The sequence below is a fragment of the Thalia democratica genome, chromosome 8 (assembly GCF_965202585.1).
Source record: "Thalia democratica chromosome 8, ktThaDemo2.hap1.1, whole genome shotgun sequence".
NCBI classification, from domain to species: Eukaryota; Metazoa; Chordata; class Thaliacea; order Salpida; family Salpidae; genus Thalia; species Thalia democratica.
In genome coordinates, this window is record NC_139172.1 from 7,188,351 (window position 1) to 7,200,115 (window position 11,765).

Genomic DNA, 11,765 nt, shown 5'->3' on the forward strand with positions numbered 1-11,765 from the left:
AGTATACTCGAACTACTTGTTCAGATTCTCTCTGAACTACTGTTTATATTCAATGAAACATGATTTAGATATATTGCTTAATTTGTATCCAACAAGTGTAAAAAATACGTATGTTTAATTAAGAATATCTTGTAGTGAAAATTAATTTCCAGCTGCTTATAGACATATGAAAGGATAAATGACATTTTTTGTAAATTCCTTGTTAAATATATTGTTTTTGAATAATAGTTTTCATACAATGATTTAGTGTTACGTTTTGATATTCAAACTTTTTTTCAAATACAGATTATACCTAGTAGAGTATTTGCACAAGCAAGTGTTTTTATTTCCAATATAGGATTCGTGTTTATCATGAGATTTAAAAACTTCAACTGACAAGGAATAATATTGTTTACATTGATAAAGATCAGCTGTTATAACTAGTTTTACTTGAAGTTATAAAGTAGAAAGCTATAGCTCTTAGAATAAATTAAATAGTACATTCATTGAAAGTTATTTTCTTAGACTTATTTTATAAGCTTTATTTGAAGCAAATTTTAGCATTTTAAAGTTTTTATTTAGCAAACAAATTAACAACTGTTTAACTTTAAAACGCTTATTACATTAATGAGTGTTTTGGAGAAAGTATGTACTTAACATTGTGTTAAAGACGTTAAGATTGCTTAAGAAAAGATTAAAGTTTTTCAAAAGCATATTTGATCTTGAGTCTCCATTAACGATTACAAAATAACAGTTAACGCTTATAAATTGAGCAAAACTAGCTTTAACTTGTTTTTGGTGAGAAAATTTTTTGTTATAGGGCAAAACTACTAGAAATTTAAAAAATATTTCATAAAATAATAGTAAAATGTAACTATGAATTTTTAACATGTAAAATTTTTACTATTATTTAATATAAGATATTAGTGATGAGATTAATTACTTTACACTAAAATATACTTTTTGTTATTTATAATACGAGCTGTTTTTTGAACTAATTTCGAACTTAATACAATTTGAAGTCGACATTTAAAATATAAATATTTGTAGCTTTTTAATCAATTTAAATATACCTAACTAGCTTTAATTTTGCAGTTAGTTATAGGGCAAATGTTATTCGTACCAATTGAATCAAACTTATTTCTCTGTAAATATAAACTGTTGTACTTGAATTAGTTGCAAAACTTTCATTACTATTTGCAAGTTACAAACTGTTTTTTGGTCGTATTATAATTCATTATGATAAATCAGAACGTTCTAATTTGTTTTAAAGAATTGCTTATAAACAATACTAGTTAGAGTACCCAATTTTAAGAGCATAACACTGTTTTTATATTATGTTTTATACTAAAAATAGTTAAATTAAGAATGAAAGATGATATTCTTAGATGATTTTATACTTTTAAATTCTACAAGTAAAGTTAAACTATATTAGTTCATTAATTTTCTTATTATTCGTTTATTAAAAAAAAGGATAAAAACTTATTAGAAGAGCAAAAACAACTAAAATACTTTTAAACAAACCTTTTTCCAAAAAAAAACAGTAAAGTTAAAAACGATTTAATACTGTGTACTTTGCCAGGCTGATAATTTGTGATACATAAATATAAATGGCTGACTTTTTTTGATAACAATGTTTATAAGTTAAATTTAACGCGGTAAAAAAATATCAAATACAGTAATTTATCCCCTGAGTACTCGCTTTAAATGCAGTGCAAACGAGCTTAATTGGTAGTGCGTACTATACAAAAAATGTAATAAAAAAATGCATAACTGCTTTTTAAAAAGAGAGTTTGTTGGTTCAATTTTACGTACCCAAAATAGTTGGAATTTTTTTTATGCAATATTTAAACAAAAATAATATGAAATACTTAACTTTCAAATTTTTGTTTTGTTTTTATACAGCTCTTACTTTATAAGTTTGTAGTAATGTATGCATAGTTTGTACAAACTTTAAAATTTTACTAAACTATTAACAACACAATACTTTGTGAAGTTTTAACTTATAAAAATTCGACACTAGACAAAACAAAAAGTTTTATTTTTATGTAATAAAATGATAACTGAATAACTAAGGTTATGTTTAAAACATTGTGCGTTTTATAATATAAAACTAAATGAGATTTATAGTTTTATACACATAAGATTTTTGTTTTATATACGAAGATTGAAAAGTACAAAAGTTATTTGTTAAAAACAAGTTAAGGTTATAAAATTTATAAATTCATGGGTGTTAATAAAAAGTGACTAAAATTTTTAAACAAAGATTACTTTATGCATTTCTTATTAACTCAAAAGCTCAACAATCACGATAGTTGTCAACTATTTTATTTGTCCAAATTTTGTAATTGTTTAATAGCTTCATCACCGAATTCAACTTCTCCACAAGCGGAAGTGCTACAAGCGAGACCGGCATTAAGATTCTCTAAGTAACGTGGTGAAGGAAAAAAACCAAGATTCTTAAGTGCATCTTCGCTAATTCCATAACTTTGAACTCTAAGTCTTTCCTTCTCAATACTGCTATCAACAACTTCTTCTAGCATAATTATATCTCTTTCCAACAGAGCTTCTTCTTCCAATCTTTCCTTGCGCTCCTCGGGATCTTCGGGTTGCTCAGACTTTATGAACTCCTCTATGTTTTCTAAACTTGCTTCCAACGACTTTTCTTCAAAAACTGGCGCACGTTCGCCTAGCTTTTTCTCATGTTCCTTTTCTTTTGCTAATTCGTCCATTTCAGCCTGTACATCAGGTCTTACAAACCTGCTATGTGGCCTGCTACCGAAACGTATCGCACGTTCGGTTGATGGATCCGTTTCTTTAACATGCTTACTTTCAAGCAACTTTTTCAAACTTCCAATTTGTATTTTCATTCCTTGTTTTTTTGCTACGGACAATTTTACTTCCTCCAAACGAGGATCTTCTGCATCAAATATTAGAGTTTAAAAATTCAGTTTGTTCAAAAGTTGTAATTGTCTTTTACTTTATAGTTGTCTACACTAAACTAGGGAGTTTAATTGTTTAGTGTTTTATCTTAATTTTTTATAAGATAACAATAATTTCAAACTGCTGTTTTTTGCTTTTTAAAAAATATTTCAAAATTTTAAACAGAAGTATTAAATGAAATTTGCTTAAAACTATGTGTTTAGATAATATTTTAAAAGCTAAATTTTCTATCTTGATTATAACTACATCAAGTTTTCAGCATTTTTTAATTTATATTCAAAAAGTTGTAAAAGCATGATATATACTTTTTTAAATTCTATATTTACTTAGCGAATTGTTAGTCAATAACATTACAAATTTTACTTAAACAAAAAAATCAGTATTCAAAACTTAATAAAGATATTTTCTGGTTTTATGCCTGCTTTTCTATTCCATTACTTTAAACAGTTTTAAAATTACATTTTTTGAGCATATTTGAAAACTTGAATATGTAAGTTAAGTGCTTAATCTTAAAAACAAACTAAAATTCATTGAAACGCCGATTAAAGTACTGAAGTCTTTTAAAGAACTTACAGAAAGTATAATAACCACTTACCAGCTAATTTTTTTTCTTTTGACATGTATCTAAATCTACGAAAACCAAGTTCCTCTAGACTCGGTTTATCACTCATCGTATCAGTTTCTTGTATTTTGATATTGTTTTCCGATCGGCAGTTGATGTTCTGCTTCAAACTAATATATTTGATTAGATTATAAACTAAAAAAATAATTTTCATAAAAGTAATAAAAGTTTTATTTGAGTTTTAAATTTTTTTTATTCTTCAAAATGAATTGCTATTTTATAGTTGCCTACACTAAACTAAGAGGTTTAACTTTATTGATATTATTATTGTAAGTTTATTGTCCATATGATTGACTTAGCCACTTGAATAGAAAGACACATAACCAAATAAATCCAAAAAAAAAACACAAAAGTTTCATTTTGTTTCAAACAAAGGTGAAGACATATAAATATAATATATATAAAGTATTGTTTTATACTATAATTATAATATAATATTATATACTATGTTATATTGTTTTAAAAAAGGTTTAAAAATGTTCAAACAGACAAAAAATTATATTTGCTTTCAATGTTATTTATGTAATATTTAAAAATAATATTCTTTTTCCTGATTTTAACTACAACAAGTACTCATCTGTTTTAAATTTAAACTTTAAAAGTTGTAAAAACAATTTTTTTAAAATACAGCTTTTCAATTCTTTTTCTGCTTGCAAACTATTAGTTGATATTTTTTATCTAACATAAAAAGTAATTCAGCATACGTTGACCTTAAATGACAATTTTTGGTTTTATGGCTACTTTTCTATTCGATTACTTTCAAACGAGAAAATTAAAAGCTTAATTTTAAAAACAAACTAATACTTAAAACGGTTAAAACCCAGAACTGTTTAAATAACACACCAATACTCAAGCAATTACCTGGTATTCTCGATAACTACAAAAGTAAAAAAAAAAAAAATAACACACCAAAATATAATACTCAACAACTTACCTTTATTTTTTCGAAAGAATTCCGCCTTTAAGAATAATAAAGTTGCTGATTCAATAAAGCTTAATGTGTTTTAAAACTTGTTGTGTTTTAAAACTGAAAATAACCTACGCAATTAAATTAGTTAGCTAATCTACTTTACACATGTATAGTTTTAAAAATCTAGCTGAATAGACTTTTTTTATTTGCTTTAAGCTAATAAATAAATTTCATAGATATCAAATGATTTTACATATTTAAATACTACAATAAACTAAAAAAAACCTTTAAAATATATATAAATATTTTTAAATATAGCAGGAAATATATTTTTATTATCTATCACAGAACACCATCGATACAAATATGTAGTTTTAAATATGTCACTTATTTATTTTGTTTCTTTATTTTTTCTGCTTTTGTCAAGGAAAATAAAAGTATTTTGATTCAACTTTTAGTTTATTTTATAGTTTTGATCTTTTTCAACTATCAATTTACTCATTACTAATTCTAAAAAGTTTGGCTAAAACTTTACTGGTTATTTGATGTTGTACTCTGTTTATTTTTTACCTAGTAAATAATAACTACAGTATATCATTGAGCTGGACATCGGGCGTACAGTAATGTACTTGATCTAGCTCGACAAGCAGATATTTCTAGTCTGCGACGTCCTTTTTAGTTTGGAAACAATTTGTGCAAGACAACAAAAAAACTTTTTGGTAATAAATATCTAAAATTTGCTTTTAGTTTGATTTTATCATGACAGATTAATGGTTAAAAGCTGTATTTTTATATAATTTTGCTTTTGAAATATTTTCCCGTTTTAGATAAAACGTAATGAAAAGGATGGCCCGTAAAGAATTAAATTTTGTGCGATCTTGCTTTCAGCCTCTCTTCGTACTGCTGTTTTCGATGTTGCAAATTTTTCATTCTATTTGTCATTTAGAAATAAAATATGTTTTCATTGTATATTAGTTTTGAATTAGCTCTATAGAAAAAGATTATTAAAGTTAAACAAAAGTATTTAGATAGCAAGTTATATATTTTCTTAGAGTGGTGGTTTTCAGGTTAGATATAGCTATGAAGTAAACTACAAAACAATTAGGAGGTACTTTAAATTGAAAACTGATTTTAATAAATAGCCAAGAGCATCGCACACCGCGCGCAAAGCGCGCTTTTGTGCTAGCCGAATAAGGCAGATAAATAATGTTATAAGTAAAAAAAAAATTATTAATTAGAAATTTTTAAAATTTATGTAATTTTGAAATACTAACAAAAACTCTTAAAATTTTAGATAACTTATGTTTAAACTAAGGATTAGAACAAACTAGTTTGAAACAGATAATGTAAAATGAAGAAAAAAAGTAATATATCTATTCACTTAAATATAAAACAAAAAGAACTACATAAATAAGAAAATAGTTTGTAATAAGTAGCTAAAAGTATCGCACACCGCGCGCAGAGCGCGCTTTTGTGCTAGCCAAATAAAGCAAATACTAATAATAATAATAAATAATAAAGTAAAAAAAAATTATAATTAAAATGTTTCTCCTATTTTTTTAATACTATTAAAAAATACTTCAAGTTTTCAAAAACTGCCGTTTAAACTAAGTATTAAAACATAATTACTCCACTAATTTAACTTTAAACAAATCTAAATTCGTTAGCCTAAGTTCCTGCCTTAAAAACTTTAATTCCTGCTTTAAAAACTGTCGTTTTAACTAAGCAATAAAAGATCAAGTTCTCCACAAGCGGAAGTGCTACAAGCGAGACCGGCATTAACATTCTCTAAGCCATGTGGTGAAGGAAAAAAACCAAGATTCTTAAGTGCATCTTCGCTAATTCTTAAAATTAAAGCTTACTTGTATTGACGTTAGTTTGTTTTTTAATGCAATAAACTGCCTTAAACAACAAACAGCCATTTATATAAATTACAAGATGTTAAAAACCAAATGATAGTGATTCAGTTTGAAACTTGATATTTTCAGGTAGAATGGGGTGAGTGCCACAAATTTTTGAAAGTGGAATTTCCATGCAACCTCAACTCGAAGTTGGCGCAGTTTGAATGTCAATTTGGTCACGTGACGAGGGAAACTCACCAGAACACATCGTGGCAAACTGCAAAGTATTTGATTTACATTTTATAAGCTATTATTCGATGAATATGTATGTATTTGTATTTTTACTGCCAAGAGTATTTAAGGACAGTACAATGGTTTTATGTTGAAAGAGTAGTATCAAATAGCTTTGTAATAACTCTTAAGTAAAATTTAAGACAATTTAACCACAATATTTGTCTCAAAATGTTATAATCAATAAAACATAATTTTTCTGTTATTATTAAAACTGAAATATATTTTTAGATACGAAGTGTGGGCACACAAATGGATGAATATGGAGCAGTACGGATCCGGTGTCGCCATTTTGAATGATTGCAAGTACGGGTGTTCTGCGGTGCACAACTTGCTAACTCTTTCATTGTTGGTACTTCACACTGTTTTCACATAAGTGCAACATAAGTTAAGAAAGTTAATAAAAAATGAATACAGCAAAATACTAACTTATTTTGTTTTGGCTAAATGCTTTTGTAGGCAGAGTTATTTAATTTAAGACCCAATTAAGTATAAAAACATTGTTATAAAGCTATTATGAAAATATAAATATATACACAAGTTTTACAATGTGCTGCAATCATTTTCAATTTTAGTTATAATAAACTATATCTATGTAAAATATTTATAATTATTTGATTAAATATAACAGACTATGAAAGTATCCAACTTAATGAAAATAAAATTCATAAAAACAAACGTGAGCGATAATAATTACAAGATCTTCAGATACCAAACGTTTATTTAGATCTTATAACAGATCTTTCAAATACCTCCTGAAGATCTGCTATAAGGCAGTGAAACTGTGGTAGTACTAAATAAACGTATCTGAACATCTTGCGATTAATATTATTGTTTGGTTATAAATGTTTATATTTTTTTGTCTAAATGTTTTTTTTTGCATTATTAAAAGTATTAAAAGCTAGTTTTCCACAGCTGTTAATTAAAAAGTATTTTAATAAGAATTTACTCTACTGTGGAACAAAACATATTTTTTCTACTTTTAGTTAGTATTTGTTAATTTATTAGTGAGTTAAAAACAAAAATGTTTATGTAAAACATATTATTTAATTTTTAAACAAGCAATATGCTTTTTTTTTAAATTTTTCAACACAGATTGAGGTCACCAAAAGCACCAAACGAAAACGCGGACATGGGAACTCATCAATTTACATATTGCATCATGCCTCATTCCGGTTTGTTACGTCACTATAGCTCCACATACTTATTAAGTTATTTACTTTATCAGCAAAATATTAATATTTCAAAGTCAAAATTAGTAGTTGATTGCAAATTACTTATTTTGAAGAATCTTTGTGTAACTAAAGATAGTAAATTAGGCGAATTAGTTTTTTTATTAGTAATTATATTTTGTTTTTTTTTAACTTAAAAAAGAAGTTTAATGTTTTTGTTATCTTATTATTGTAATCAAGAATGTTTGTTGAAAATAATATCTTAAAATAAATAAGACAAAGGTTGTTTAATGTTTTTTTTTACTTTTGGATTTGCGCTTTTTGTGTTCTACTGGTAAAAAAAGAATATTTTCATTTTTGTATTTAAGTTACAAAAGTAAACTTATTATCAGTTTAAAGCATTTTTTTTTCAAGTTTTATAGTAGTTTTATAATTTTCAGATAGTTTTCAAGACTCCAAAATTATCCAAGAAGCGTATAACCTTAATTTCCCACTGTTAATGCAAATCATAAAAAGTATTCCAGACATCAAAGAAGTTAGAAAAGAATTAAGTTCAACTTCCCTGATAGATATTAGTTCCAAGGCGGTTATTTTTGAAACATTCAAAGCGAGCGATTATTTTGAGTGAGTTTTTTCTTAATAAAGATCAGATAAATCTCGACTTGAAAAACAAAAACGTTAGAATTTCATTTTTTAAATTAATTATATAATTTGCTTGTTTGTACATAGTTATTAACTACTTTAAAACTTTTAATTCTACAACTTAATTTTTATTTCAAATAATATTGCAGAGGTATGTACCTGATGAGATGTTACGAGAGTTTCGGTGGGCAAGCCAACAATGTGGTTGTGAAGTTCAATTTCGCCAAAATCCAAAGCGTTTCAGAGTTGGTTTTACTAAAAGTTTGATTGTTTGGTCGAAATATAATATTGATGAATAAACGTTTACCAGGTGCAACTCTTTGGAGGAAATAAAGAAAGGCGCAGATGAAGTGATAGTTTGTGATGATAAAGTTTCGTTCGAAATAGCAACAGTGCTACCCTTTCAGATTAGAACTTTCCTCATTAAATTTCAAACTTCTTAGAAGCTTTATATATTATTCTACTTTTTATAATACTCTTGTTTTGCTTTATCTTGTTGATTTAGAGTTATTTTGTATTGTGTTAAAATATTTTTTTGTTTTATATAAAAAGCCTATTTATGTTTTATAGTAAGAGAATTTTATTCTGTATAATTAACTATATATGATTCCTTTAGGTTTTATTATGTGCAAACTAATTTGCTTCTATTAAACTTTTATAAAAAATGTTTTGTATCAAGTGTTTACAATAGCAAATAAAAGTCATAATTTAGAATAAGTGTTTTAAATTAAACACAGCAGTTTTTAATTGCCTTAAGAATATTTGAATCAAAAATATCTGTAGATTTATTTATAGTTTACTTTATAACCTTGATTCTAGTGTGCACAAATACTTTTAGTAATATTAGGTGTGCATATGTTTTAATAAGATATAAGCTGAGAACCACTGGTACATGTTAAAATTGAATACTTTATTTTGATCATCTTACTGTGAAATTTATCTAACACAACATATTTTCTAAAGAAGCAAAAATTTCGTCAACGTAGCAAAAATATGAGAGTGAATTATTATTGTTTTTCTTGATAAAAAGCGTAATTTATAATGTTTCGAAAAAAAAACTAGCTAATGTAGGATATAAAAGGTTACAAATGTTTACCTTATTAATCGGGTATATAAATTGTTAATTCATTAAAACCTTAATTAACTTTTTTACATGTTAATTGATTTTATACTTATAGTGTTTACAATTATCTTAATTGTCTCAGAAAAAGGTATATTAGTGAATAATAAACTTATTTGAAGCTTATGCAGTATACTCGAACTACTTGTTCAGATTCTTTCTGAACTACTGTTTATACTCAATGAAACATGATTTAGATATATTGATTAATTTGTATCCAACAAGTGTAAAAAATACGTATGTGTAATTAAGAATATTTTGTAGTAAAAATTAATTTCCAGCTGCTTATAGACATATGAAAGGATAAATGACATTTTTTGTAAATTCCTTATTAGAAATATTGTTTTTGAATAATAGTTTTCATACAATGATTTAGTGTGACGTTTTGATATTCAAACTTTTTTTCAAGTACAGATTATACCTATTAGAGTATTTGCACAAGCAAATGTTTTTATTTCCAATATAGGATTCGTGTTTATCATAAGATTTAAAGACTTCAACTGACAACGAGTTATATTGTTTACATTGATAAAGATCAGCTGTTATAACTAGTTTTACTTGAAGTTGTAAAGTAGAAAGCTATAGCTCTTAGAATAAATTAAATAGAACATTCATTGAAAGTATTTTCCTATACTTATTTTATAAGTTTTATTTGAAGCAAATTTTAGCATTTGAAAGATTTTATTTAGCTTATCCTTTATAGAAACAAGTTTACAATTATTTAACATTAACACACTTATTACATTAATGAATGTTTTGGAGAAAGAAAAATATTTTTTAAATAAAGTATGTACTTAACATTGTGTTAAAGACCTTAAGATTGCTTAAGAAAAGATTGAAATTTGTCAAAAACATATTTGATCTTGAGTCTGCACTAACGATTACAAAATAACAGTTAACCCTTATAAATTGAACAAAACTAGCTTTAACTTGTTTTTGGTGAGAAAATTTTTTGTTATAGGGCAAAACTACTAAAAATTAAAAAAATACTTCATAAAATAATAATAAATTGTAACTATGAAATTTTAACATGTAAAATTTTTACTATTATTTAGTATAAGATATTAGTGATAAGATTAATTACTTTAAACTAAAATATACTTTTTGTTATTTATAATACGAGCTGTTTTTTAAACTAGTTTCGAACTTAATACAATTTAAAGTCGATATTTAAAATATAAAAAGTTGTAGCTGTTTAATCAATTTAAATATACTTAACTAGCTTTAATTTTGCAGCTAAGTTATAGGGCAAATGTTATTCGTACCAATTAAATCAAATTTATTTCTCTGTAAATATAAACTGATCTACTTGAATTATTTGCAAAACTTTCATTACTATTTGCAAGTTACAAACTGTTTTTTGGTTGTATTATAATTCATTATGATAAACCAGAACATTCTAATTTGATTTAAAGAATTCCTTATAAACAATACTAGTTAGAGTACTCAAATTTAAGAGCATAACACTGTTTTAATATCATATTTTATACTAAAAATAGTTAAATTAAGAACGAAAGATGATGTTCTTAGATGTATAAATTTTATATTTTAAAATTCTACAAGTAAAATTAAGCTGTATTAGTTTATTAATTTTCTTATTATTCGTTTATTAAAAAAAAAAAGATAAAAACTTACTAGAAGAGGAAAAACAACTAAAATACTTTTAAACAAACCTTTTTTGAAAAAAAAAACAGTAAAGTTAAAAACAAATTAATACTGTGAATTTTGCCAGGCTGATAATTTGTGATACATAAATATAAATGGCTGACTTTTTTTGATAACAATCTTTATAAGTTAAATTTTACGCGGTAAAAAAATATCAAATACAGTAATTTATCCCCTGAGTACTCGCTTCAAATACAGTGCAAACGTGTTTAACGGGTAGTGCGTACTATACAAAAAATGTAATAAAAAATGCATAACTGCTTTTTGAAAAGAGAGTTTGTTGGTTCAATTTTACGTACCCAAAATAGTTGGAATTTTTTTTGTGCAATATTTAAATAAAAATAATATGAAATACTTAACTTTCAAAGTATTTTGTCGTCTTTTTACGGCTGTTACTTTATAAGTTTGTAGTAATATATGCATAGTTTGTACAAACTTTAAAATTTCACTAAACTATTAACAACACAATACTTCATAAAGTTTTACTTTATAAAAATTCAACACTAGACAAAACAAAAAGTTTTATTTTTATGTAATAAAATGATAACTGAATAACTAAGGTTTTGTTTAAAACATTGTG

The 11,765-nt window shown here is 25.2% G+C and overlaps 1 protein-coding gene across 1 annotated transcript; it reads left to right on the forward strand.

The window, feature by feature from the left end:
- Positions 1 to 5,300: 5,300 nt before the first annotated feature.
- On the forward strand, positions 5,301 to 8,843 carry LOC145842853 (alpha-mannosidase 2C1-like). Its single transcript, XM_082950332.1, has 7 exons — positions 5,301 to 5,351; positions 6,443 to 6,579; positions 6,818 to 6,934; positions 7,682 to 7,761; positions 8,199 to 8,382; positions 8,550 to 8,645; positions 8,711 to 8,843. The coding sequence occupies exons 1-7, from the start codon at positions 5,301 to 5,303 to the stop codon at positions 8,841 to 8,843; spliced, it is 798 nt and encodes a 265-aa protein (XP_082806458.1).
- Positions 8,844 to 11,765: the final 2,922 nt, after the last annotated feature.

Excerpts from the sequence above, each read along its gene's own strand:
- LOC145842853 (XM_082950332.1), top strand. The coding sequence starts at position 5,301 with ATGGCCCGTAAAGAATTAAATTTTGTGCGATCTTGCTTTCAGCCTCTC. Across the intron at positions 8,383-8,549 it reads AAAGCGAGCGATTATTTTGA|AGGTATGTACCTGATGAGAT; the intron begins GTGAGTTTTTTC and ends ATAATATTGCAG. Across the intron at positions 8,646-8,710 it reads AAAATCCAAAGCGTTTCAGA|GTGCAACTCTTTGGAGGAAA; the intron begins GTTGGTTTTACT and ends AACGTTTACCAG.